General features: G+C 45.5%; 2 protein-coding genes across 2 annotated transcripts in view; both read left to right on the top strand.

The window, feature by feature from the left end:
* LOC101734116 overlaps window positions 1-23973 on the top strand; it is a 293365-nt gene that overhangs the window by 91682 nt on the left and 177710 nt on the right. The gene's annotated exons all lie outside the window — the stretch shown is intronic.
* LOC116407641 lies at window positions 1704-19112 on the top strand. Its single transcript, XM_031893360.1, has 3 exons — window positions 1704-2019; window positions 14383-14679; window positions 15262-19112. The coding sequence occupies exons 1-3, from the start codon at window positions 1779-1781 to the stop codon at window positions 15381-15383; spliced, it is 660 nt and encodes a 219-aa protein (XP_031749220.1). The 5' UTR covers window positions 1704-1778; the 3' UTR covers window positions 15384-19112.

Genomic DNA, 23973 nt, shown 5'->3' with positions numbered 1-23973 from the left:
GTGAGTACCCCCTAATAACCCACTGGCACCCACTGACCTACAGAGTGGCACATCCCAGCCTGGGGCACTAGCCACACACTTGCTGCAAATCTCATTTATGGGACAATGTTGTTCAATAAACATTTCTGAATATTGGGTTTCTTGCCTGGAAACAGTTCTATAGGTCAGTGGGCCCTAAGGGTGAAGACACATGGAGCTACTAGTAGCAACCACTTTTTCACGGCTACTAAACTCCATAAAATCCCCTGCCACAGACATGCTGAGAATAGCCTCTGCTAAAACACACATAGAGACAATTATCAGTAAATGATCAGCATTGTCTATTTTAGTAGCCGCTACTAAGTAGCTCCGTGTGTCTTCACCCTTAAATAAAAATCCCAAGTGCAACTACTAAGCCCTAAGGACCAAACCACAGAGCACTTGCACCCATGGGATTACAGGACCCACTTTGGGTTGGGCACAAGGTAACAGACATAATGTACTGGAGGTAGGTGGGGGGTAAGTACAGGGCTCTCCTGTGCCCATTGGCACTGCCCAACTTGCCTCCCAGAATAATGCCCAACCCAGGGGGTATCCAGGGGGCGCTCACATACTGTGCAAAGAACTGCACCAATGGACCCCGATCACCTTTTTAAAACAAAGCCTTTTCTCTTTTATTATTTACAAACCCACGTGCAAATGTTCTGCTCCCCCCGGTGCTGCTCCAAACCCAATATCATAACTTTGCACCCAAGGAGGGGAGGGCCCCCAAAAGCTTGAACCTCCCTTCTCTGCTCCCCAATAAATGGTGACAAAATCAACTGTAAATCATAAAATGAATGATAACATGACCCCTCTACTACTAATGCGCTGGGTTAAACCAATCATATGCACTGGGGCTCATTTACCAACAGGGAGGCAGGGTGCAAAGTGCAAAATACAGGTGCAATGGGCAATTTTTGGGGGGCGGAAAAGAAAGTGAGAAACCTGTGTGTGATGATTACTGGGTACAGTTTGTGCTCTACTCATATTTAACATAAATCTTGGGGGGTTGTACCCTGTGCCAAGAGGGATTCTGCACCCTATTATTTGCCCCCCAGCACAGTCTCTGTAATGACAGCCACGGGCTGCTGCAATAACTAAAGGGAAATATAAAAGTGCGCACTCTAGTGACCAAGGTTGAAAAAAAAAAACCAAAAATAGAATAGGCCAATAAATAGAGATTAAAATTAGTACAGGAAGATAAAATAACTCTGACCAACTAGAAATAAGGGCCCCTAAATCCTAAGGAAAGGAATTCTGCCTAAACTGGCTAATATATTAATAAATAACCCAATAATAAGCTAAATATCCCCATCTATATATATATATATTTATATGACAGACTATAAACCCCTCCTAACACTTATGTACACATATATATAAATACATACAGGGGGAAGCCATGTATATGCACAGTTATTAGGAAGGGGATACAGTCACTTATATAAATGGTGTCTCAGAGTCCAATCAGAATAGAATCTCACTCAGTGACTTAGTGGCCCATTTGGCCCCTTCCTAAATATAAATGATAAATCAATATAGCGCCACCTCCTGACTGTGACAGAATCTGCACCAGTGTGTGGGGCAACTCATAGACCCCAATATGTGCAGACTGCCCCCTAGGGGTGGGACTCAGATATGAACTGTGTTTTATTCTCCTGTATTTGCCTCTCACAGCTCGTCCCACAGTCGGTGAGATCCAACTAAGAGAGGATGGAAAGTTCTACTTGGTGGCAGATGGGTTTTATCCCGAACAGATGAAGATTTCATGGCAACTGATTCAGGAACAAGCACGGAACAAGGGAAAGGAACAAGCAGGGAACAAGGGAAAGGCTCTGAGTTCTGAGCCGGAATATGGGAATAATCCTGATGGAACGTACAGAGCCACAAGCGCCTGTCAGATCCCCACAGGCATAAATAGGAATATTCCCTACACTCTCTGTGCCACCGTAGCGCATGAATCTCTCCCTCAGCCCATTGTTACCCACATAAAGCAGGGTAAGTTGTGCGGTATACATGCACCCTATTTGAGATGTTTAGTATCTTGCTACCATGATAATGAGAATTTTACTTACCTCATAAATGTAATTTCTAGTCCCGACATGTCAGTACAAAAGGGTAATATTCTGGCCCCCAGACAGGAGGTAGGGCCTATTTACATAGGTAAGGGCTGGCACACAAATACTCACTGGCACAGTGGAAGTATTAAAAGATAATTGTCTGTTATGTAAGATATGTAAAGAGATAACACTAATCAATTTTAATCAATACAATACAGTCACATGATTATATAAAACAATACATGCCACAAACATGTGCACAATTAGGGAAAGGGCACATTAGTTAGCGGATACACTTGCCGAAGATGAGAATTATCCCAATGTTTCAGTAAAGAAAGCCTTTCTCAGGAGGATTCCCCTTAAAATTGATTAGTGTAATCTCTTTGCATATCTTATATAAAAGACATTTATCTTTAATTATTACCACTGTGCCAGTGAGTATTTGTGTGCCAGCCTGTACCTATGTAAAATACATTGATTTTGGTGCCCTATATGGGGGTATAATTTTTGGGGGTTGATTCTGCACCAAACCTTTATACTTTAATTTGTGATAGTGGTGTTTTGAGTGCCCTCCATTATCTATATTCCTAGGAGGTAGGACCTATACCATAGCCAATCAAAAATAATCCCCACCTATAATACCACCTGACTTGCTCCTCACCCCTGTTGGGCTGTACAAGAACCAAATAACTGGGATGGAAACCTTGTACTGATATATCGGGAATAAAAGTAAAGGAATTCTCATTTTCTTCTGCATCCCTTCCATGTCAGTACTCATGGGATCTACCAAGCCCCGCCCCAAGGTAATAAGGGGTGGGAATAAATAACATACAATAAAACCAATAGTTGTGGAAATGGCCAAACAACAAGACCAGTATTACAGCAATGAAACAGGGAGGCTGATATAATGTTTGGCCCCTGAAAATGAGAGATGGAGATGCTTTACAAGCCATAGGTACAAGAATGCCCCAGGTTATGGTAAGTGTCTGACAGCAAAAGCTACAAAATCCAACCTACTGAATATGGACTAAGGGAAAAATCAAACATCCACAGAACAAAGTGTCCATTCCCTGCTACAAATATCCCTGCGCAGACCAGAGGGACTCCCACAATATGGCTGCTAATAAATCCAACCCCAACTGGGAATAATCCTCTTCCAAAAACATGAAAACTGTCAAAACACAGACACCCACTAGGGGCACTGCCCTAACTCTGGTACTATCCCGCACACTAGTGTTACCACCCTAGTCACCCACAAGCAGGCCAGATTATCCACACCATTATCCAGCAACAACTTGGATACATTTCCCACTAGAGTTGGAGCGACCCAAACCCCAGCACTGGCCTGAGGCACTAGAAAGTGGCAGCTTCTCATTCACCTGCAGTGTCAGTGGCCATAAACGTGGGTGTGTGAGAGGGGCACACAGGGTGGGATACACAGTATGGGGGCAGGAAAGGATGTGGCCTTAAAAAAAATAATGATCCATCAGCCAATCACCTTCTAATCTTTATTTTCTATTTCAGTGGCGCCCGGGGCCCCCGAGCCTGTGAGATTCTCCATCAGTGACTCAGGGAAGGGGATTGTCTGCTCTCTGACTGTCAGGGGCTTCTACCCCAAAGATATTCATATAGAATGGGCCGGAACCAGGTCCCACAAACACCCCCGAGAGATAATTCCATCCCAGAAAGTGATTCAGGTTAATGATGATGAGACATTTACTGCTGTGAGTGAGGCCACAATCCCATTAAACAGTCTCAGTCTCCCAGTGACAGTGACCTGGAACCATAAACCTACGGGGCAGACTGGGAATGCAGAGATTCACCCACATGGTAAGGGGTCTGTGTAATGTGTACTGGTGGGATTTATGGGGGGGGAAAGGGATTCTGGGCAATGATGATGAGACATTTAATGCTGTGAGTGAATGAGCCTTAATAAGTACTTGACAAATCCCTGGGTGAGTATGGGTTGCATTTAGTAAGTCAGTTCCAACATGATTCCTGTTTATTCCACAGATTTCCCCTGGCGCCCAGTAATGGCAGAGATACTCACTCCTGATCTGTATGTGGGCACTGAGGCAGAAATACTCTGTCCCATCTCTGGGTATTTCCCTGATAAACTCACTGTCACTTGGTATAAGGAGAAGGAGAGCGGCAGAGAGGAACTGGTTAACAATGGTGGGAGGTACAAGATCCCAGATATCCAATCCCAGGAGCAGGCGGATCGGACTCTCACCTGTACGGCACGTTTGGCTTTCTCTCCATCCATTGCCGAAGATGGGGCAAAATTTATCTGCAGAGTGGCACATCCCAGCCTGGGGGAGGCAATAGAGAGGCGTACAGCACCATTATATGTGAGGGGTGAGTACCCCCTAATAACCCACTGGCACCCACTGACCTACAGAGTGGCACATCCCAGCCTGGGGGGGGATAGAGAAGCACAGCACCATTATATGTGAGGGGTGAGTACCCCCTAATAACCCACTGGCACCCACTGACCTACAGAGTGGCACATCCCAGCCTGGGGGGGGGGGATAGAGAGGGGCACAGCACCATTATATGTGAGGGGTGAGTACCCCCTAATAACCCACTGGCACCCACTGACCTACAGAGTGGCACATCCCAGCCTGGGGGGGGGGATAGAGAGGGGCACAGCACCATTATATGTGAGGGGTGAGTACCCCCTAATAACCCACTGGCACCCACTGACCTACAGAGTGGTACATCCCAGCCTGGGGGGGGGATAGAGAGGCACAGCACCATTATATGTGAGGGGTGAGTACCCCCTAATAACCCACTGGCACCCACTGACCTACAGAGTGGCACATCCCAGCCTGGGGGAGGGGATAGAGAGGCACAGCACCATTATATGTGAGGGGTGAGTACCCCCTAATAACCCACTGGCACCCACTGACCTACAGAGTGGCACATCCCAGCCTGGGGGGGGGATAGAGAGGGGCACAGCACCATTATATGTGAGGGGTGAGTACCCCCTAATAACCCACTGGCACCCACTGACCTACAGAGTGGTACATCCCAGCCTGGGGGGGGGGATAGAGAGGCACAGCACCATTATATGTGAGGGGTGAGTACCCCCTAATAACCCACTGGCACCCACTGACCTACAGAGTGGCACATCCCAGCCTGGGGGGGGGGATAGAGAGGCACAGCACCATTATATGTGAGGGGTGAGTACCCCCTAATAACCCACTGGCACCCACTGACCTACAGAGTGGCACATCCCAGCCTGGGGGGGGGATAGAGAGGGGCACAGCACCATTATATGTGAGGGGTGAGTACCCCTAATAACCCACTGGCACCCACTGACCTACAGAGTGGCACATCCCAGCCTGGGGGGGGATAGAGAAGCACAGCACCATTATATGTGAGGGGTGAGTACCCCCTAATAACCCACTGGCACCCACTGACCTACAGAGTGGCACATCCCAGCCTGGGGGGGGGATAGAGAGGGGCACAGCACCATTATATGTGAGGGGTGAGTACCCCCTAATAACCCACTGGCACCCACTGACCTACAGAGTGGTACATCCCAGCCTGGGGGGGGGATAGAGAGGCACAGCACCATTATATGTGAGGGGTGAGTACCCCCTAATAACCCACTGGCACCCACTGACCTACAGAGTGGCACATCCCAGCCTGGGGGAGGGGATAGAGAGGCACAGCACCATTATATGTGAGGTGTGAGTACCCCCTAATAACCCACTGGCACCCACTGACCTACAGAGTGGTACATCCCAGCCTGGGGGGGGGGGATAGAGGGGCACAGCACCATTATATGTGAGGGGTGAGTACCCCCTAATAACCCACTGGCACCCACTGACCTACAGAGTGGCACATCCCAGCCTGGGGACGAGCTAGAGAGGCACAGCACCATTATATGTGAGGGGTGAGTACCCCCTAATAACCCACTGGCACCCACTGACCTACAGAGTGGCACATCCCAGCCTGGGGGGGGGATAGAGAGGCACAGCACCATTATATGGGAGGGGTGAGTACCCCCTAATAACCCACTGGCACCCACTGACCTACAGAGTGGCACATCCCAGCCTGGGGGGGGGGGGATAGAGAGGCACAGCACCATTATATGGGAGGGGTGAGTACCCCCTAATAACCCACTGGCACCCACTGACCTACAGAGTGGCACATCCCAGCCTGGGGGGGGGGGGATAGAGAGGCACAGCACCATTATATGTGAGGGGTGAGTACCCCCTAATAACCCACTGGCACCCACTGACCTACAGAGTGGCACATCCCAGCCTGGGGGAGGGGATAGAGAGGCACAGCACCATTATATGTGAGGGGTGAGTACCCCCTAATAACCCACTGGCACCCACTGACCTACAGAGTGGCACATCCCACCCTGGGGGGGGGGATAGAGAGGGGCACAGCACCATTATATGTGAGGGGTGAGTACCCCCTAATAACCCACTGGCACCCACTGACCTACAGAGTGGCACATCCCAGCCTGGGGGAGGGGATAGAGAGGCACAGCACCATTATATGTGAGGGGTGAGTACCCCCTAATAACCCACTGGCACCCACTGACCTACAGAGTGGTACATCCCAGCCTGGGGGGGGGGGATAGAGAGGCACAGCACCATTATATGTGAGGGGTGAGTACCCCCTAATAACCCACTGGCACCCACTGACCTACAGAGTGGCACATCCCAGCCTGGGGGGGGGGGGATAGAGAGGCACAGCACCATTATATGTGAGGGGTGAGTACCCCCTAATAACCCACTGGCACCCACTGACCTACAGAGTGGCACATCCCAGCCTGGGGGAGGGATAGAGAGGCACAGCACCATTATATGTGAGGGGTGAGTACCCCCTAATAACCCACTGGCACCCACTGACCTACAGAGTGGCACATCCCACCCTGGGGGGGGGGGATAGAGAGGGGCACAGCACCATTATATGTGAGGGGTGAGTACCCCCTAATAACCCACTGGCACCCACTGACCTACAGAGTGGCACATCCCAGCCTGGGGGAGGGGATAGAGAGGCACAGCACCATTATATGTGAGGGGTGAGTACCCCCTAATAACCCACTGGCACCCACTGACCTACAGAGTGGCACATCCCAGCCTGGGGGAGGGGATAGAGAGGCACAGCACCATTATATGTGAGGGGTGAGTACCCCCTAATAACCCACTGGCACCCACTGACCTACAGAGTGGTACATCCCAGCCTGGGGGGGGGGATAGAGAGGGGCACAGCACCATTATATGTGAGGGGTGAGTACCCCCTAATAACCCACTGGCACCCACTGACCTACAGAGTGGCACATCCCAGCCTGGGGGAGGGGATAGAGAGGCACAGCACCATTATATGTGAGGGGTGAGTACCCCCTAATAACCCACTGGCACCCACTGACCTACAGAGTGGCACATCCCAGCCTGGGGGAGGGGATAGAGAGGCACAGCACCATTATATGTGAGGGGTGAGTACCCCCTAATAACCCACTGGCACCCACTGACCTACTGAGTGGCACATCCCAGCCTGGGGGGGGATAGAGAGGCACAGCACCATTATATGTGAGGGGTGAGTACCCCCTAATAACCCACTGGCACCCACTGACCTACTGAGTGGCACATCCCAGCCTGGGGGGGGATAGAGAGGCACAGCACCATTATATGTGAGGGGTGAGTACCCCCTAATAACCCACTGGCACCCACTGACCTACAGAGTGGTACATCCCAGCCTGGGGGGGGGATAGAGAGGCACAGCACCATTATATGGGAGGGGTGAGTACCCCCTAATAACCCACTGGCACCCACTGACCTACAGAGTGGCACATCCCAGCCTGGGGGAGGGGATAGAGAGGCACAGCACCATTATATGTGAGGGGTGAGTACCCCCTAATAACCCACTGGCACCCACTGACCTACAGAGTGGCACATCCCACCCTGGGGGGGGGGATAGAGAGGGGCACAGCACCATTATATGTGAGGGGTGAGTACCCCCTAATAACCCACTGGCACCCACTGACCTACAGAGTGGCACATCCCAGCCTGGGGGAGGGGATAGAGAGGCACAGCACCATTATATGTGAGGGGTGAGTACCCCCTAATAACCCACTGGCACCCACTGACCTACAGAGTGGTACATCCCAGCCTGGGGGAGGGGATAGAGAGGCACAGCACCATTATATGTGAGGGGTGAGTACCCCCTAATAACCCACTGGCACCCACTGACCTACAGAGTGGTACATCCCAGCCTGGGGGGGGGGATAGAGAGGCGCACAGCACCATTATATGTGAGGGGTGAGTACCCCCTAATAACCCACTGGCACCCACTGACCTACAGAGTGGCACATCCCAGCCTGGGGGGGGATAGAGAGGCACAGCACCATTATATGTGAGGGGTGAGTACCCCCTAATAACCCACTGGCACCCACTGACCTACAGAGTGGCACATCCCAGCCTGGGGCACTAGCCACACACTTGCTGCAAATCTCATTTATGGGACAATGTTGTTCAATAAATATTTCTGAATATTGGGTTTCTTGCCTGGAAACAGTTCTATAGGTCAATGGGCCCTAAGGGTGAAGACACATGGAGCTACTAGTAGCAGCTACTTTTTCACAGCTACTAAACTCCAGAAAATCCCCTGCCACAGACATGCTGAGAATTGCCTCTGCTAAAACACACATAGAGACAATTATCAGTAAATGATCAGCATTGTCTATTTTAGTAGCCGCTACTAAGTAGCTCCATGTGTCTTCACCCTTAAATAAAAATCCCAGGTGCAACTACTTAGCCCTAAGGACCAAACCACAGAGCACTTGCACCCTTGGGATTACAGGACCCACTTTGGGTTGGGCACAAGGTAACAGACATAATGTACTGGAGGTAGGTGGGGGGTAAGTACAGGGCTCTCCTGTGCCCATTGGCACTGCCCAACTTGCCTCCCAGAATAATGCCCAACCCAGGGGGTATCCAGGGGGCGCTCACATACTGTGCAAAGAACTGCACCAATGGACCCCGACCACCTTTTTAAAACAAAGCCTTTTCTCTTTTATTATTTACAAACCCAAGTGCAAATGTTCTGCTCCCCCCGGTGCTGCTCCAAACCCAATATCATAACTTTGCACCCAAGGAGGGGAGGGCCCCCAAAAGCTTGCGCCTTCCTTCTCTGCTCCCCAATAAATGGTGACAAAATCAACTGTAAATCATAAAATGAATGATAACATGACCCCTCTACTACTAATGCGCTGGGTTAAACCAATCATATGCACTGGGGCTCATTTACCAACAGGGAGGCAGGGTGCAAAGTGCAAAATACAGGTGCAATGGGCAATTTTTGGGGGGTCGGAACAAGAAAGTGAGAAACCTGTGTGTGATGATTACTGGGTAGAGTTTGTGCTTTACTCATATTTAACATTAATCCTGGGGGGGCTGTACCCTGTGCCAGAGGGATTCTGCACCCTATTATTTGCCCCCCAGCACAGTCTCTGTAATGACAGCCACGAGCTGCTGCAATAACTAAAGGGAAATAGAAAAGGAAAGTGCGCCCTCTAGTGACCAAGGTTGAAAAAAACCCCCAAAAAACAAAAAGGATAGGCCAATAAATAGAGATTAAAATGAGTACAGGAAAATAAAGTAACTCTGACCAACTAGAAATAAGGGCCCCTAAATCCTAAGGAAAGGAATTCTGCCTAAACCGGCTAATATATTAATAAATAACCCAATAAATAAGCTATATATCCCCATCTATATATGTATATATTTATATGACAGACTATAAACCCCTCCTAACACTTATGTACACATATATATAAATACATACAGGGGGAAGCCATGTATATGCACAGTTATTAGGAAGGGGATACAGTCACTTATATAAATGGTGTCTCAGAGTCCAATCAGAATAGAATCTCACTCAGTGACTTAGTTGCCCATTTGGCCCCTTCCTAAATATAAATGATAAATCAATATAGCGCCACCTCCTGACTGTGACAGAATCTGCTCCAGTGTGTGGGGCAACTCATAGACCCCAATATGTGCAGACTGCCCCCTAGGGGTGGGACTCAGATATGAACTGTGTTTCATTCTCCTGTATTTGCCTCTCACAGCTCGTCCCACAGTCAGTGAGATCCAACTAAGACAGGATGGAAAGTTCTACTTGGTGGCAGATGGGTTTTATCCCCAAAAGATGAAGATTTCATGGCAACTGATTCAGGAACAAACACGGAACATGGGAAAGGCTCTGAGTTCTGAGCCGACATATGAGAATAATCCTGATGGAACGTACAGAGCCACAAGCGCCTGGGAGATCCCCACAGGCATAAATAGGAATATTCCCTACACTCTCTGTGCCACCGTAGCGCATGAATCTCTCCCTAAGCCCATTGTTACCCACATAAAGCAGGGTAAGTGGGGGTACACATGCACCCCAGATTGTATCATTATACTGATTTTGCCCCCAGATATCTCTCTGCTCCCCAGGGTTCATTTGACATGTTTGGTTTTTTACTGTGATATATAGACTGGAGCAGTTTGTGTATATGGATGTCAGTAAATTAAAGGGACACTAAAGCCTAAAAAAGACTATGGGTAGAAATGTTTAGCTGTGTGTTTGAGCCCCTGTACCAGCCCAACATCCCCAAAGCTCTATAGAAATAAAGCCCCATGCCCCTGAAGATGCCCACAGTAGCTCTCCATCTTTTGCCCAACTACTGCACATGCTCAGTCTGCTCTTGGCTGATGTCACTGAGCTTAGGGAGCGACTCCCAATATTCTTCTTTCCCCTGCCTGCTTGCTCTAGTCTCTGCCTGTTCCCTACATGCATACAGGCCAACCAATCACAGTCCTGTCTGGCTGCTCCCTAAATAACTGAAGTCCTGCTCTGGCACTTTGAGCTTGGGGCGAGACTTTAGCTGAATCCTTATTGTGGGACTTTTCTTTCCCCCTTGTAATGATCCCAAATACTGAGCTGTGTAACAAATATAAGTTACAAAGGTTGGAAACAGAGGCAGAAGCTGTGACAAAAGTTCCAGTCACTTTGCTGTTACAAACAGCCCCTCTGGGAATAAACTGCCCCATTGGAAAGGTTTCTCTGTATGTAAAACAGTGACTGTATCTGCCCCTTACACTCCCCCCCAGGGCTAAGGTACAGAACATTACTAGCTTTAGCACTGGGGCTTGCTTTTTTTATGTTTTTATTTTTTTACTTTTCTTATTTTTTAATTTTTTAATTAATTTTTTAATTTTATATACACCCACACAACAGCCCAATAACTTGTGTCAAAGTGTTTATGAAGCAGTTGCATGGGGGTGTGTGTGCATTACACACGGGGAGAGGCCAAACTGTGCCAGTAGGTGTATAGGCAGAACAACATGTACAGGGGAACCTCTGCACAAACACTATGTTCCTTCCCAGGATGCAAAGTGACTGACACTGAGCTCAGAGTTTGTGTCTCACTATTAATTTTAAACTGAACTACTCCCCTACTCACATTCACTTTCTAGATACAACCATCCATATCAGGGAGAATAGTTTACAAACCACCATATATCGGAAGCCAACGGATAAACCATCTTATCTAATGTAGGATAGCTTTCACCCTGACCACACCAAACACTCCATCATCTACAGCCAGGCTCTACGATATAATCGGATATGTTCTGACTCTACTGAAAGGGACCACCACCTAAAAACACTTGAAGCAGACTTCATCAACAGGGGCTACAACCCAAGGATTGTGGATCAAAACATCTATACAGCCACCAGGATTCCCAGAAGTCAACTTCTGCAATATAAACAGAAAACAGAAACAAATCGACCTCTAGTAGTCACATACAATCCCCAACTAAAGACCCTCAGAAAAATAGCTAAAGATCTACAGTGCACACTCCATAAGGATGAGAGGCTCCAAAACATATTCCCAGACCCACCACTTCTGGCATTCAGGCAGCCCCCAAACCTTAAAAGACTAATAACAAGGAGTGCCTTAATACAATCCAACAAAAATGGAACCAATCCCTGAGGCAAAAAACAATGCAAAACCTGCCCACACATCTGTACTTCAGCCAAAATACAGATTCCAGACACATTAGAGGAATACAGCATCCATGGGCAGTACAACTGTTCTTCTTCCAACGTGGGGTACTTAATACAGGGCACTAGATGCCCAACAGGAGGACTGTATATAGGAGAGACTGGTCAAAGCCTGAGAAAGAGAAACACACACCACCGCTTTACTATAAAAAATAAAAAACTGGACACACCAGTAGGGAACCATTTTAACAGCCCTCACCACTCCATAAATGATTTAAGAATCTTGGTCCTTAAGGGGAACTTTAAAACAGAGAATGAAAGGAAGGTCTGGGAGTACAAATTAATTAAAACTTTCAACTCTCTGGAGAAGGGACTGAACCTGGGCCTTGGATTTATGGCAAATTATTTAGATTAAGAACTGCCGGCACCCAGCCAGGAATACCAACATCTGTAGAGACACTGGGCCAGTTAATCACATGGAATTCCATTCACTTCCCACTTCAGTATCTTACCCTAATTTATATCAAGTCACTTTGATCCACATTATCCTGTACCTTATCTGTTTGTATCTATTTGTCCCTTGCAGCCCCCCCCCCCCCCCGTCCCGTTTATGAGACTTTGTCAACACCTTCCACACAGATATTCCTTTTTTTCTGGTTATTTGATCTATGAGCTGAATGTTGTATATATATATCAGAGAGCACCACAGCTTCTTTGTAATCAGCTTGAAAGGAACTAGAATGTTCTGAAAGCTTGCTATGGGTATCTTAGTTAGCCAATAAGGTATCACCTTTATACCACTTTTGTTATTTTTTATTTCAAAAGGGTTACCCTGTCTCACTATTATAAACAGGCTGTGTATGGAACCCCCAGTCTGTATGGCACCCTCAGTCTGTGTAAGGCGCCCCCAGGCTGTGTATGGCACCCCCAGTCTGTATGGCACCCCCAGTCTGTGTATGGCACCCCCAGTCTGTGTAAGGCACCCCCAGTCTGTGTAAGGCACCCCCAGTCTGTATGGCACCCCCAGTCTGTATGGCACCCCCAGGCTGTACAAGGCACCCCCAGTCTGTACAAGGCACCCCCAGTCTGTATGGCACCCCGAGGCTGTATGGCACCCCCAGTCTGTATGGCACCCCCAGGCTGTATGGCACCCCCAGTCTGTATGGCACCCCCAGGCTGTATGGCACCCCGAGGCTGCTCAGCAAGCTTGCGTTTTGTTTGTGCTATAGATCTTAGCTTTGTATAAATGGCAAAGTAAGTTGTTTGTAGAATCATAGAATTAAGAATTTTTTTTAATTTATTTAGAAAATGTAAATATCATCTTTAAAACTGATTTGTTCGGTGATAGAGCTATGGTAAGGTCTGTTGTAAACACATTATATCTACATACCCAGCTAAAGCTTGGGGAGAGGGAAGTGTGTATATGATGTGCTGTAATCCCATGTGTATAATAGGGCAGCACTGGTTTATATGTACCTGTACCCATGATGCACCTGTGTCTCTGTGCCAATGGGATCACCTAGTTCTCTATGGAGGTTGAAGAAAAAATTATATACACAAGAGCATTGACCAATGAGAATGCTGATTAGATTCCCAGCATTATATCAGCCATTTTGATATTATCTTACATATAGAGATAATGATGGCATTTTCCCGTCATTATATGGCACAGGAATCAGACATGGGGATAAAGGGACAGACTTGTTCAGTGCTGGGAAACTGTGCTTATTGCTCCCAACTCCAATTGCAGGAACAGAGAACAGGGAGCCGGATTTACTCACATCAGCTGGGATTCTCATTGGGGGATTCTTTTGCATTTCTGCCAATGCGGGCCCTAGAGAGCTGGGAAAGTTTTATTAAACAAAAACTCTAAACCCCACATTACATTACAGGGCAACACAGGAACCAGTGCAGGCTGCATATTATGATTCTAATTATTAATTAGCTTCTATGGCAGATATTACCTGACCTGTTTTGATAATTTACTACGTTCCCCAAGCTCCGCCTCCCAACAGCAGCCCAGAGCCCACTGAGCATGTGCAAGCCCTAAATCTTACAAAAGATAGTATAACAAAGTGATAAGATGGCGGCCCCCTGTTGAAAATTTTGAAAGCATAAATCATTACTGTAATTAGGCTTCTCAGCCTCTGGGCTTGTGCAGTAAGTTCAGAATGTTTGTGTTTATGTTCAGTATACAGAATACAGCATTTCTACTGATTTTCTATTTTAGACTTTAGTTCTCCTTTAAGTGACTCATTTACTGATTTTATTCCATTTCCAGCTGCACCCCAGATAGTGGAACCAGTGGGATTCACCCCAATGCCATCAGGGAACATTCTCTGCTCAGTGCATTTCAGTAAATTCTACCCCAGGGACATTCTCATTAAGTGGGTCACTATAAAGGAAAAAGGCCCAGAACTGAAGGCAACAAAGCAAATCATTCAGACTGACGGAGAAGAAACATTCGATGCCGTCACTAAATGTGAGATTCCCCGGGAAAAACTCCAACATGGCGTTCGAGTCACTTGGGAACATGAATCCCTGGCGCTGCCTCAGTACAGAGACCTGCGGGTACCAGGTGAGTGGGTAAGGGGCACAGTGTGGGGGCTGCAGGGGATTCAGTGGGAGGGAACATAGGGCGGTGCCTCAGTACAGAGACCTGCAGGTACCAGGTGAGTGGGTAAGGGGCACAGTGTGGGGGCTGCAGGGGATTCAGTGGGAGGGAACATAGGGCGGTGCCTCAGTACAGAGACCTGCAGGTACCAGGTGAGTGGGTAAGGGGCACAGTGTGGGGGCTGCAGGGGATTCAGTGGGAGGGAACATAGGGCGATGCCTCAGTACAGAGACCTGCGGGTACCAGGTGAGTGGGTAAGGGGCACAGTGTGGGGGCTTCAGGGGATTCAGTGAAAGGGAACATGGGGCGATGATATGTGATAGGGACCTTAGATTGAAGTCCCCCTTGCCCCCCAGTTAATAAGGCAGGATGGCTACTGGTACAGGGATCAGTTCTTCCCTAAATGACAGCTGATTGGCTGATGCCCAGCAGATAACACACAGCACAGAGCCAATGGGAAGCCGCAGGGCTGCAGGGAACCCTGTCTGTAATATACTGATCTGTGAGACTAAATCTTTCCTTATTTTCTCTCATTTTGTTCTGTAGAGAAAGAGATTGGGTCGGTCCAACCATCCTCAGTACCATCGTTAGAGCCCAGGGCAACTGGTTCTGCCACAGGATCCGCAGGGGAGAGCAGCGCAGGCAAAAAACGCTGTCAAAGCACTTGAATCTGAACAGAATCCACAATAGATTTGCCAACAATAAAAAGAAAGGGTTGAGCTGATGGTAAAATCCCAAACAATAAATCAGTTGTTATTACTGGGCCATTATATAGATAAATACAGATAAATACCAATTGTGGGCGGGGCAGTCCCAGAATGCTGTTGGGCTTGTGAGTTGCACTTTTTGGGAATCACATGGATAAAGTTGTGTGATTTCCTACACAGGTTCTTGTTATTTTGTACCTGCAGCTTTACTTTCCCTTTATTCTCTGCACTAGACACCCAGGCTGGTCACTCGCTGGTTAAACAGGAGGGTGTATAATGCAGCCCCCCAGCAGCTCCCCTGGCATCACCCCCTCTCCTGTGAGTGGATACAGGGGGGCAGGTATAGCTTAGCATGAGGTTGGAGATACCCAGTGTGTGCGTAACAGAACCCGGTACTGACCCGACCCACAAACATACTCAGCACTTGCACAGGAAAAGGTTAAACATGACAGCTGTGTCTTTGTTCAGCCTTATCTGCTATGTGTGTAGCTGCCGAGGAGGCAGAATAGGACCCAGAACCAGTATCTGCTTATACCCACCAATAACCCACAACACCTATGGAATCACTAACTGCCACTTATTGGCTCAAAGTACATAAGTCAATGGATCCCATAAGGGAAAAGAAAGGTTCCATCCCAGATCCCAGGGATCATCAGTCTGATTGGATGAACAATAATTCTGTCATTACTGATAATAATATACAATGCGCTGCAGGTCTTTCTTTCTCTGATGAACCTTTAAACTCTGAAATCATTAAAGCATTAATTGTGCCCATTAAACTTGTGATACTGAGTGATACTCAGCGCTATAGGTGTCCCCCTGATTAATTACTTTCAGCCCTCAATGTAGACAATAAACATGGTGCTCAAATCTCTTGCTGCTTCTGCCAAAGAAAATCCCCCCCTTGAATGGATATTAATCTACACAAGTTTGTTCGGCAAATTACCCTTAAGTGACATGATTTGTTACGGACACCGGGTGAGGAGGTTAGATCCACTATGAGTAACAGTAATTAATTCGCTACTTTTAAAAAGAACAATTTCTACCCTAGAGAGTCACAAGGGGATCACAGTAGAATGTACCATAAACTAGTACAACAAGATTTTGATAACATTTTTAATAATACTTGGGAGTCTAACAATAATCTCTCTCAGGGAGAAAGAAATGCCTTACACACTTTAATGGATGATGGGGTACCATTATTATTAAACAAGCTGATAAAGGGGGGGATAGTCATCCAAAACAGGGAGGACTATTTTTCAGAGGCCAATCGTATTTTAGGGGATGTTGACACTTATGACAGATTGCATGTTGACCCCACTACCAAGTACCTTGCTGAATTAGTAACATTAGTGGGGGGAGCGAGACATGCAGGTATTATACAGGACAAAGAAGCTGATTTTCTTATCACTCGATTCCCTAGGCTGGCAATTTACTACCATCTGCCCAAGATACATAAAGATCCCTTGGTCCCCCCAGGGAGACCTATAATTTCGGGTATCGATTCCCTATCTAGTAACCTATCTGAATATGTTGACCGCTTCTTACAAGAGGTAGTTAAGAAACAAAGGTCATATCTGAGGGATACTATGGATTTATTGAATAAAATCAAACTCATAACTTGGAAGGATATTTATAAATGGGTCACATGTGATGTGTCTTCTTTATATACCTGCATACCACATGATAAGGCCTTACAATATAAATTACACACAGAGAGTACTCTCTCAGGGCCTTTTCAAAAAATTTTGTTGGAAAGTATTAGTTTTATACTAACACATAATTACTTTGTTTTTGATAAATTATTTTATTTAAAGAAGAAGGGCCCCGCTATGGGCAGTAAATTCACTCCTTCGTATGCGAATCTTTATATGGCAGTATGGGAAGATGAGTTTGTGTGGAACTCTCCCATATTTAGTGAATATATCATCTTATACACTCGTTACATAGATGATTTGCTATTCATTTGGGACGGCCCCCTTGAAACTATTGATGCGTTAATTATACATATCAATGCCAATCCATACAATCTTCAGTTTACAACCAAAATCAATGATAGCAGTATCAACTATTTAGACCTTACTCTATTTAGTAATGGAGACCGAATAGAGACAAAGCTTTTTTGTAAAACTACTGATAGGAATGGTGTGTTACATGCATCCAGTGCCCATCATAATAAGTGCATTAGAAGTGCATTAGGAAAATAGATTCCTAGAAAAGGGTTACAAAAAGTCATGGTTGAATGAAGCCAAACAGTTGGCACAGGATACAAATAGGAATACTTGAAAAAAACCCTGTCGCACGGATGTCACATAAATGTAACTTTTACACTAAGTTCAACACCGCGGTGCATAGTATTAAAAAGATTGTACAAAAACATTGGAATGTTCTGACTGCAGACCCAATTTTAGGAGAACACCTTGGGGAGAAACCGCAGATCTATTTTAAAAAATCTAAAATCTAAAATTTGTTAGCTCCTTCAAAAGTATGGGGCACTAATGGTGATAGGCAATGCATCAATAACTTTGGTTTGAAGGGGGCATATAAATGTGGCAAAAAGAGATGCACCACTTGCTCTTATGTAGCCCCCAAGTAATTACATATAGAGGGGATACCTACGGTTAGGGAATTTATTACCGTTCCATTTTTGTGGTTTATTTATTGGGGTGTCCCTGTAATAAGTGGTATGTAGGGAGAACCATCAGATCCATCGGTACTAGAATAAGGGAACACATACGTAATATTAAGTTAGGCAAAAATAACCGTGGGGTCTCGCGACACTTTAACATGGTACATAATTGCGATCCCACTGGGCTGGTGTTTTTGGGATTGGAACAAATCTCCCCTAACATCAGAGGGGGTGATAGATTTATTAGATTATGTCAGCGGGAGACCTACTGGATTTTTAAACTGAACACATTACAACCTCATGGCCTAAATATAGAGCTGGATTTGGCAGCATTTTAGTTCAGCTTTTGTTTTATGTACAATTCTGTGTTTTGTTTCATTTTCACTTATGAGAAGGAAAGGGGTGGAAGGAGAAAAGGTAAAGGGAAGTAAAAGGAATAAATGGGAAAGAGAAAAAGAGAGAAAACAAAAATCTGGCCGGGGGGATTCATGGGATTTGTATGCAGCTCCTCTATATGGTGGGCGGATCCCAATCATATGGATTATGTCACTACTCCCTCCTCCTTTCTCCATTGGTTTATGTGAATGTGCACCTATGCTCCCTGGGGCAGCTGTTTCTCATCGTAATCACCATTATATGTATGGGATTTGCCAGTATAAGATGATGTTTTTAGATCCCATGTTTCTTTCTCCTGATGAAGCGTCGGGCACGTGAAACGCGTAGAGCTGTTAGTGATACGGTTTGTACTTACCCACATACTGTGGGGAGCCGGTACTGCAGCAGCACTATTTGTAATAAAAGGGATTACACTATATTCTGTTTTTATCTTTTTTTATGAAAATTGTTTTTATTGAGTTTTTTACATATAGGGTTCATGTACATTTTTGTTTTCTGTATAATTTTTCTGTACTTTTCATAAAAGCATACATATGTTTATCAACATTTTTGTTCCTTGCAGTTTACAGTTTAATTATTGATTCTGTGTCTGTATCTTCTATATGTTTCTCAATTTAACAAAGTAGTCTTTGATAAACCAATAAAGCATAAACATGATGACCCACCTTAAAGCTCTGTCTGTTTATTTATTTCTTAGGAGGTATTCCCTCTCATTGATAGTATCCTAGTGGGTTCTGTGACTCCTGGGAGGCTCCGATCATTGTGATCTCTCGTTACTTGATAATGTTTGTATGTATTTCTGGGTTTCTGTTAATAATTGGTTGTTTCTTATAAGTTCTGTTTCGTACCATGTTGTGTTCTGTAGAGAGTATATTGTTAAATATTTTGTATGTTCAGGGAGAGATGTTATGTAGTTCATCCAGTGTGTAAAGAATTTGGTTGTATTTTGTTCTCTATGGGGGAATTCACAAAAGTGGAGAGAGCCCTTTTTTGGAGTAAAAGTGGTGGGAAAACTGGTGGAAAACACTTTCTCCAGATTCACAAAAAGAAATCCGCCTAAATTCCGACTCAACCGCCACTTTTCCATTTTTGGTGAAGAAAAGACAGTTTACAGACACTTTTGTGAATTTGTCGTTAAAAACGACATTTATATGAAGTTTTAAACGACATTTTTTCCCGACATTTTTTTCCCGACATTTTTCCCCAACATTTTCAAAATGGAGTGAAGCTCAGTGTAACTGTCAGTCCAATTCTAAGCTCTTCTGTTTGGTTTCCCCCAGTCTCCATTTCACACCTAAGGTAGGGGCCCCATTGGGGGGTCAGTAACATATTAATGGGGATTAGCAGCCTATTGTTAGGGGGCAAGTCTCTGTCTCACCCTAGAACAATAGGGGCAAAAAGCCTCATTAACATTTTATAAACAAGTAAAACACTGATTAAAAAAAATTCAATTTATAGCTTATATTTAAAAAGTTTTCCCCTCACATTTGCATTGTTATGGGAGTTTTAGCTGAATGAATGAGGCAATAATAACATTCTGAGTGAATATATTGTATACATTTTTATTAAAAGGAAAAGTAAAGCCTCCCAGGCAAATTATTAGTTTTAGCAGCAGTGCCCCCTCTTTAATCACTTCACTGACATTTGCCCCAACTTATCTGTGCCCCCATAGCCTGGGCAGAACTACAGAGCTGCCCGACAGCATTGGCCCCACCTGTTCCCAGCAGCCATCTTGGGGATCTGCAAAAAGCACATACACACTGGCACCTAAACTGGGATACTGGGGTGCAGGGTTAGACTGGCCCAACTGGGCACTTGGACCCCTATCACCGGGCATGTTGGGGTGGGGGCCGGATTGCTGCTGCCCAGTAATGAGTAGGGGCCAGAGAAGAAGGTATTTAGACCCTTAAATCTCATTACAGAAGTGGAATTACACAGAAATATAGAAAACATTAGAAAGCCCAGATTGTCCTGAAAAAAATGATGTATAGTTTCCCTGGGAAAACTAAAATTACCCTTCAGGAAATGCCCCCAATGTGAAATGGCAAATGGCAAATGAAATGCAAAATCCTGCTGGTAAAATCCTCCCCCCGAGGCGCCTGTCGCTGTGGGACTGGGTTTGGGGCACCGACAGATTTACTAACAGCTAAAAAAAATGTCGGGAAAATGACAAAATCTGAAAACTGTCTGTTTAAAAGACAAATTCACAAAAGTGGAAATAGAGGTTTGTGAATTTGGTGGAAAATCCGACAAATCCATCTCCGCTTTTATTTGTCTCAATATCAGCACTTTTGTGAATTCCCCCCTATGTGTCATTGTTTCCAGCCAATCCATGTAGAATATATAATGTAATTTTTGTTTGGTCAGTTCTATTGTTGGTTGTTCTGGGGTCAACCAAAGGTGTAAAATTGTTTTATGTGCGGCGGCAGCAAGGTATTCTGCGAGGACTCTTTCGGATTTTGTGAGTGGAATTGGTTGCTTTAGATTGCTGAATATTGCCCATTCAAATGAGGGATGTAAAGTTTTGTTTGTTAGGCTGGTCCAATAATTGCTGATTTGTATTTTTGGGCATGTCCAAAGGCAATGTTCTAAATCTGCGTCTGGGGTATTGCAATGTAGACAGTTAGAGCTTGCCCATTTTATATCATTTGAGTAGGGTTAAATAGGATTTATGCAGTATTTGGAGTGCCATTTCTTGATATTTACTTGAGGTAAGGGGTTGCATTGAGTGGTTATGGAGTTTTGGTATGTCATGCGTTGTCTGTGGCGGTATGTTTGTCCATTTTGGTAATGTTTTGTCTTCATTCCCTTTATAGATCAAGATTCTTAACATGTGGTATAGTTGGGATGTGGATTTTATTGATGTTTTGTCTTTCCACATGAGGTTGAGAGGGTTGGTTTTGTCTATTTCCAAAAGGTGTTTTGATGTGGTTGACGCGAAGTGTAGGATTTGTAAAAGGAGAAAGAAGTTTTGTGATATGAAAGGATATTTGAGTTGTAACGTTTCTTGTGGGAGAATTGAAAGGTTTGGTCCTAGTAGATTTTTGATGATGTAAAGGCCTTGTTGTTCCCATTGATGTAGTGTGGAGTTGTTTATTTCTGTTGGGAATGATGTGTTTCCATTCCATGTTTGGTATATTGAGTGAGTGGAGGTAGTTTAAATTTTTTTTGAAGTATCTGCCATGTTTTATATGAATGTATGAATAGAGGGTTTTCCCGCATTGTGTGGGGAATGTTGGTAAATGGTGTGTGTAATAAATAGTTTAGGGATTGTCCAGCTACTGGAGAATGGTCTAAATTGTTTGTGGTGTATATGTCTCTATGCCATAGCCAGTCCCCTATATATCTGGTAAGGGCTGCTTCATTGTATTCTTTTATATTGGGGAGGTTGAGTCCTCCCTCTTGTTTGGGCTGTTGTAGTTTTATGAAGCTTATTCTAGAGCGTTGTTTGTTCCAGATAAAGGATCGAAATGTTTGGTTTATTCGTTTAAGATCTTTGGGTCTTATCTGGTATGGTAGCATCTGTATGACATATAGTAATTTGGGGAAAAATATCATTTTTAATAAATGTATATGGCCAGAGAAGGTGAGATTCCATTTTCCAGATTAAGAGTTTTTGTTGTAATGAGTCTATTTTATGTCTTAAGTTTAGTTTGTATATTTCTGTATGGTGTTTTGGGATATTGATACCTAAAAATTTTATATATTGTTTTGTTTTTTGGAAATTTTTTGACCAATCTGTTTTGAGGGTATGTTTCAGAGGTAGTGCTTCAGATTTTTCTAGGTTGATTCGGAAACCTGCTATAGCGCCAAATCTGTCTATTATTTGCAATAATATGGAGATATCTTGGGTGGGTTTTTTGATGAATAGCATGATATCATCCGCAAATGCTACAAGTTTTTGAGGGGTTTGTCCTATTTGGATTCCTTTGTATTGTGGGTGAAGTAAGATGTGTCTGATGAGGGGGTCTATGGCTATATTGAAAAGGAGAGGGGAAAGGGGGCAGCCCTGTCTTGTCCCTCTTTGAATTTGGTACGGGGGCCCAACACTAACTGCCTTACACCCCTAGAATGGTACTGGTACGGGGGCCCAACCCTAACTGCCTTCTGCCCCTAGAGTGGTACTGGTACGGGGGCCCAACCCTAACTGCCTTCTGCCCCTAGAGTGGTACTGGTACGGGGGCCCAACCCTAACTGCCTTACACCCCTAGAGTGGTACTGGTACGGGGGCCCAACCCTAACTGCCTTACACCCCTAGAGTGGTACTGGTACAGGGCAAAACCCTAACTGCCTTACACCCCTAGAGCGGTACTGGTACGGGGGCCCAACCCTAACTGCCTTACACCCCTAGAGTGGTACTGGTACGGGGGCCCAACCCTAACTGCCTTACACCCCTAGAGTGGTACTGGTACGGGGGCCCAACCCTAACTGGCTTACACCCCTAGAGTGGTACTGGTACGGGGGCCCAACCCTAACTGCCTTACACCCTAGAGTGGTACTGGTACGGGGGCCAAACCCTAACTGCCTTACACCCCTAGAGTGGTACTGGTACGGGGGCCCAACCCTAACTGCCTTACACCCCTAGAGTGGTACTGGTACGGGGGCCCAACCCTAACTGCCTTACATCCCTAGAGTGGTACTGGTACGGGGGCCCAACCCTAACTGCCTTACACCCCTAGAGTGGTACTGGTATGTGGGTTACACCTGCCACTATCTAATGTCTCATTCACGGGGCCCTGTTCCCTGACTTTAACTGGGCCCGTGCCCCAGGCTCCCAGCAACACCCACCCTCTTCCTCAGGAGGAAGCAAACAGGAAGGTGCCGCCCCTTTCCCAGCACTATACCAAAGTGAGGCAGGAAGTGGTCACCATCCCTTCTAACCAATAGCACACACATGTTAATGAACTCACTTAGATACATTCCCTTCTGCCCAGCAACTAAGGGAACTGAACCTGTAGGGATTTAAAGCCATATGGGCCATTTAACCCTATGGGTCCCTACACCTTTATATACCACAGCATATTATACACCCCAGACATGCTGGTATTATCACACAATAAAATAAATAAAAGGCATATTAAAGGGCATGTTTTCCCTCAGACAATATTCTGAATTTAAAGAGACCCTGTTAGAAATAACATTTTTGTAATTCATTGTTATTATGTAAAATGTGTAGTTTTAAAGCTACAGAACAGGATCAGCTCTGCTAAAACTCTTCCCGCTCTCTCTGCTCTCTCTTTGGAAGTAATGGCCGACACCAACTTGCATTCTGCCCAAACAGGAAGTCGGCAAAAACAAAAAGGATCTGCACACTCAGAAAAAATAAATACAAAAAAAAATGTATTAATTACAAAATCATATCATAAGAAGACAAAGCCCAATGCGTTTCAACCCAATAAAGGGTCTTCATCAGGGGCAAAAAAATAAATAAAAAAGGGGCAGAAGGAAAACATACTCCCAACAGAATATATACCCTTGCCTCTTTACCCAGGAATTCGCGCCATTTTTACGCGCTGCAGAAAATGC

Source organism: Xenopus tropicalis, chromosome 9, assembly GCF_000004195.4.
Source record: "Xenopus tropicalis strain Nigerian chromosome 9, UCB_Xtro_10.0, whole genome shotgun sequence".
In the NCBI taxonomy this organism is placed as follows: domain Eukaryota; kingdom Metazoa; phylum Chordata; class Amphibia; order Anura; family Pipidae; genus Xenopus; species Xenopus tropicalis.
The sequence above is the reverse complement of the archived record's forward strand: the minus strand, read 5'-3'. Positions and strand labels throughout refer to the sequence as shown.